The sequence below is a fragment of the Rhinolophus hipposideros genome, assembly GCF_964194185.1.
Source record: "Rhinolophus hipposideros genome assembly, chromosome: 8".
NCBI classification, from domain to species: domain Eukaryota; kingdom Metazoa; phylum Chordata; class Mammalia; order Chiroptera; family Rhinolophidae; genus Rhinolophus; species Rhinolophus hipposideros.
Window position 1 is genome coordinate 60,220,184 of NC_138054.1, and position 6,000 is coordinate 60,226,183.

The following is a 6,000-nucleotide window of genomic DNA, read 5'->3' on the forward strand; positions in this document are numbered from 1 at the left end:
TGTCTTTCTTCTGTGTATTTATCCAAAGAAATCCAAAATACTAATTCAAAAAGATACATGCACTTCTATGCTGATTGCAGCATTATTTACAAGAGCCAAGATATGGAAACAACCTAAGTATCCATTGACAGATGAATGGATAAAAAGATTGGCACGTATATGCAATGGAATATTAATCAGCCATAAAAGGAATGTAATCTTACCATTTGCGACACCATGGACCTAGAGGGTCTTATGATAAATGAAGTAAGTCAGACAGAGAAAGACAAATACCATATGATTTCACTTATATGTGGATTTTAAAAAACAGAATAAACAAACAAATAAAACAGAAACAAACTTACTTTTGTCATTTGTCCCTCACTTCCAGCTAACATTTACTGAAACTTTTAGTTCGTCACCTATCTACCAAGCCTTCTGATCTGCCATAGGCTGAGAAATTAGGGAACTAAGCATATATTAGAACTACGTATCAAGTAAGAATCAAAAAAGTTTGAGGGAGGGTCCAAGGAGCTTGCCTGTGAGTAAAAACGTTAGCATACTCTTTGTGGCATATATTTTTGCTTCTCAGAAAAGTTTTTCTTCCATTGTCATTTTTACCTGTATTCCTAAGAGTTAACATTGAAAATTTTATGACCACTATGTTTGAATAAGTGAGATTTTAATTTTAATGATATCAATATCTGCATAGTGTTGATTTCTGGCCTCCAAAAGAAACATGTATATGAACATATCAACTTTAATAATAACAGATAGCATGTATTAACATTTACTACGTGCCTGGTACTGTGCTAAAAGCTCTTTAGGTATCTCATTTAACTACCAACAGCGCAAAGAATTTATTGAAAGCAAGCAAAGGGATGCAAAATCACTCTGACCTTTTAGGAACTGTGCTTCCTGGATAGATATATTATGCAAATGAGCACTACTGGGTCAAATAAAATATTTTAATCTATTTTTTAAAAAGCTACTAGTGAAAACTAATACTATATGCAAGTTCCAATTCAAATATAATCTCAGCACAAACCAATCATTCTTCTCCATGGACCATCACTCCTGAAAACAGCCTGAAAAATAAGAGCTCCTTCTCTCTCCCTTTCCTATAACCCAACATGAACTTATGAAGATATGAGTATATGCAAGGGGCCTCTGGAAGTGGGTCACTATATTATGCAGAATTAGGCTGGCATATGAACTCCCACCTCGCAATAGATATGTACTTAGCACATTTGAAAGTTAATTTTTTCAGTTAATTTTATTAAGATGTAATGCACAACTAAGATTGAACACGGCACCTTGAAATGAGATGCGCTGAGCTCCCGGATGGCTCAGTTGGTTGTCCTCTCAACCACAAGGTTGCGAGTTCGATTCCTTGACTCCGACAAGGGATGCTGGGCTGTGCCCCCTGCAATTAACAACGGCAACTGGACCTGGAGCTGAGCTGCGCCCTCCACAACTAAGACTGAAAGGACAACAACTTGACTTGGAAAAAAAGTCCTGGAAGTACACAGTTCCCCAATAAAGTCCTGTTCCCCTTCCTGAATAAAATCTTAAAAAAAAACACCTCAAAAAAAAATGTAATGCACAAATAATTAAATGCACAGATCTTAAAGGTTCCGTTTGATTAGGGATACATCCTTGTAGTCAACCCCCCAATCAAGATATAGCATATTTCAGTCACCCCAGAGAGTTCCCTTGTGCTCCACTGAAGTCAGTCTCTCTCCCCAACTATAGGTATTAATACTTATTTTTAAGCAAATATAATAGCAGTAATGGTAATAGCTACCGTTTATAGATGGTTAACAATAGGACTATTTACTGAGTACCCACATGCCAGGCACTGTACATATATGGTATTCCATTTAACTCCCATGTCAAAGGTATAATCCCCATTGGTCTATTCGGAATAAAAGAGCCTGGGTGTTGGGGTGTGTGTGGGGGGAAAGAGGACCAAGAAATTAATTATGCAAAGTCATATAACTACTAAGTGGTGAGATCAAACCTGAACCAAGAATATCTGAATCAGAATCCCTCATGCTAAACTATATCACCTCTACACAGATGTGAGTTTTCTGTGAATTCAAAACACACACTACGTAGTGGAATTAGTGAAGCCACCAGCTCAAACTCACAATCCCACCTCTATTATGAAAATACCCTTATTATAAAAAGTACCTTATCTTAAGAAGGAAGCAAAGGTTTCACAGGCTAATACGAATGATAACTAAGGAGGATTACTTACAAGTTCCTCAGCTGAAAACATGCACGTGAATCCTTCACATATTTTTAAAGTACGAGTAATTAGGAGAGAGGAGGAAAGGAACAGTTAGTGCTTTAGAAATGGAACCATCCACTTGCTGTTGGTCAACGACAATGCACAGTGCACTCTACCCAGGAGCCACCAGGTGAGGTGCTGTGCAACCCTGCACTATCAGTTCACTGGAAAAGCCAGGAGGCAAACACCTGGATTGAACCCTTTGATTCCCCGTTACATTAATTGTATTCAGTGTTTTAAACTCAACCCACTCACATTTACAAAACACTTCACACAGACTACTTCCCTCATGAATGGCGCTCCATTCACATCTCACTTAAAACATCAAATTCATTCTAAAATGACTGAGGTTAAAACTTCTTCAGTATCAATTTGCAAGTATTATACATACATAAAAAAAACGAGGTGCACAAATGCAGGAGGTTAGTATGAGGCAGCCTCTTTAAGGGGATCTATACTAAAATGAAGCAGCTAGGTACGGCACACAGGTAGGCTTTCAGGAACCCACAGGACTGGTGCCAAACTGTCTCGTGGAGGTGGGTATTTGATTCCCCAGAGGAAAGATTTTATGAGAATTACCACCCTTGAGTGGTACCGGCTTAACATCTTGGGAATCAATATGTCTCATGTTTCCCCAAACTTGGAGTTGTTTTCTAGAAGTCCCTCCCCTCGGTTCCTCTGTGGTCTCCCTGAATCCCTTAACATGTTGGGGAAGGGGAGGTTCTCTCCCTTTCAAAAACGAATTGTCTCTGGCAGGTTTAAGACTTCAGGATGTGTATTTACTGAATTCTAAACATTTAACAACCCCCCAGCCCGAAGAAAGACAACAATTACAACACAAAACTATGCCCTCCACAACACTTGAGCCTCCTTTTTCCTGCGCTAAACAAGAGCACTGCTTCGTGCAACAGACGCGCTCCATCTCACCTAGAAATACCCCAAGTCCCAGGTCCACAGCGGGCTGTGATGGGGGAAAGCCATGGGAGGGTGCTGCTTCTCGATAATTAGTGGGAGTTACACAGGGCCCCCCCCTGAGGATCCGCGCTCCCTCGCCCAGCACCCTGGGGCCCCGATCGCTCGAGGCCACCTGGACATTTTGGCGCCACCAGATAGTTCAGCAAAGCCACTCCGCTGGCGACAGGGGCAAGGCCCAGAGGGGCGTGGCCCGGGGGCGGCAGCTTCTTCACCCTGCAGGGTCGGCAGTCCCGGGGGAGGGGGTGCAAGCTGACACGAGGTCCGGTTGTCTCCCCTGGGGCCGGGGAAGTCTAGGGGGGCGTTCGAGAGTGGCCGGGATCCCTGTGCGGCCAGAGCCGCCACACGGGCGGTGGAAGGGGTGGCCAGGAGACCCCGCCGAGGGTGCGCGGGGGCGCTTCCCTCCTGCAAGGGCCCCCACCACTCCCTGGGAGTCGAAGTGGCCGAGCTAGGCGCCCCCAGCCGCTGAGTTGCGGCCACGTGCCCGCGCGGCCAATGCCCTTGACAGCGGGTAGGCGGGGCGTCGGAGGCGCCCGACAGGCCAGAGGGGCCGCTACCTGGTTCTTGAGGCGCATCTTCTCTGCGGCGCGGTCCCGCCCGAGGTGGCGGAGGCTGGGCGGGGCGCCGCAGGCAGGAGGATGTCCGCCAAGTCGCACCGCGGTAGCTCTCCCGCAGGCTCTCCAGCCGGCTCAGCGCGGCGCCGCCGCTTCGCCACCTACACCGTTGTCGGCGCCGCCACCCTCACTGCGGCCTCCAGGGGGCGTCTCTCCTGGGCCACGGAGGACCGATCCCTGCGAGTCAAGCTCTGGTAGCGGCCCTGGCGCCTAGCCCTGGGCTTGGCATCGGGTCTATCCTCAAAAAGGTGAATGAGTAAAAATTTAAGCAGTATTGGAGGAATACTGCTACCTGTGCGTAAATTTTTAGTGAGGTAGCTTCTTTGCAGTTCAAGCCCATCATTTGGACAAATGCTATTGGCAAAACACTGTTAGGCCCTGACGCTTTGCTTTACAATCATGACCAATTTGGAACCTTTAGAATAAATCTTCCCCTTTGGGCAAAGGTGCTTTAGGAAGTTGGCCTGTCTCCAGCGGGGATGTGGCCCCCTTAAGTGGATCCTTCAAGCCATGTTTGAGCAGTGGATCGGTGTCTAAGATATGTCCAAAGTGAAAAATGGAGACAAATATTGACATCACTTAGCCCCAAACAAAATGACCAGGACTTTTGTGCACTATGAGATTTCAGGTAAAAAGTTTGTTGGACTTCAGTTACTCTGTGGCCTCCTAAACCCAGGGCCAGACTAATACTTCTGTGGTTTAGGAGGCCATGGACTAACTAAAGTCCAACAAACATTTTCACCTGAAATCACAGTGTTTTTAGGACTTGATCCATTCAAACCTTCAAACAGACCCAAATAAACTGAAAAGGAGGCCTAGCTGGCAAAAAGGACTCGGAATGACAAAAGAAACAAATTTGATGTTGGTTTCATTATAATAATAGCTGTTGGTTATTGAGCACTTATTATGTGTACTTTCCATGGATTATCTCATTTAATCCAAGTTTTAAATGATTTTATTCTTAGTGCAGCCTTAAAACTGAACAATCCCTCCTAGACTAAAAGAGCTGTTTTCCCATTGTGTCTTTTGACCATGTAACATAAAAGAGTTTTGTTCCTGGGCAGGTAGGAATATACCAACTCAAAATTCTAATAACTGGTATCCTTTGACTAAGCAGTTCTACTTTTATAAATTTATCTTAAGGAAATAATCATTAATGTGTTCAAAGACTTGACTCTATGATTGTTTACTATAGCATTCTTTGAAATATGGAAAAATTGAAGTGTTTAAGGGTCAACACGGGATTGATCATCTGTACAATGGAATATTCTGCGGACATTAAGAATGATATAGTAAATAAATATTTATCAACATGGAAAGAGGTTCACAATATATTTCAAAGTGAGAAAAGTAAATCACAAAATTGTATACTCAGAATGATCCTGTTTTTGAAAGAGTAACTGTGGCTATTTTGGAAGGGAGATTATGAGTGATTTTTATTTCTCCTCTTTTACTTTACTATATTTTTTTAAATGTTAATGGTAAATATTTATTATTTTAGAATTAAAACAAATTTTGCTTTTAATGTATTAGTATCTCTGATTGTTCAAAGTACCTACAATGAGCAAAGCACTGTGTCAAGGGCTGGCAGACAAGAATTCAGTACAGTTTCACACAGTAAAAACATAGTCTAACCACTATAGTTTAGGTATAAATCAGACCTAGGTTCCACATTTTAGCTTTGCCCTCTTTAAGATATGTCATCCTGAACAAGTTATTTGGGTTTTCTAAGCGTAAAAACAGTAACAATAATAATAACTAACATTTATTGAGAGTTTACTTTGTGTTGGGCACTGTACGAAGTAAGCATTCTGTTTATAGTGTCATCCCCACATTAGTTGATGAGGAAATTGAGGCATAGATTGAAGGAAATTAAATAACTTGCCCAACTTTACACAGCTAGATAAATACTGACATTGTGTGATTATGAGGATTAAGTGCAGGGGGGCATTTGGTTTAACACACTGTCAGATTAGGTAGATAGTTATACAGACAGACAGACAGACAGATAGGTAGATGATAGCTAGATGGATATACACACTTGATACACGTCATTTTTAATAATTTAGGCACAACCCTTGTAGCAAGTTCTGCTCTATTATTGAAATCACCTCTCCAGGAAATCTAATAGGGCAATTT

At 42.5% G+C, this 6,000-nt stretch overlaps 1 protein-coding gene across 1 annotated transcript in view; it reads right to left on the bottom strand.

The window, feature by feature from the left end:
- ELAVL4 (ELAV like RNA binding protein 4) overlaps window positions 1-3,933 on the bottom strand; it is a 158,824-nt gene extending 154,891 nt beyond the window's left edge. The window contains exon 1 of the mRNA XM_081055324.1: window positions 3,805-3,933. Within this exon, the coding sequence (XP_080911450.1) occupies window positions 3,805-3,822 (18 nt within the window). The 5' untranslated portion in view covers window positions 3,823-3,933. The remainder of the gene's footprint in view (window positions 1-3,804) is intronic.
- Between the last annotated feature and the right edge of the window lie 2,067 nt (window positions 3,934-6,000).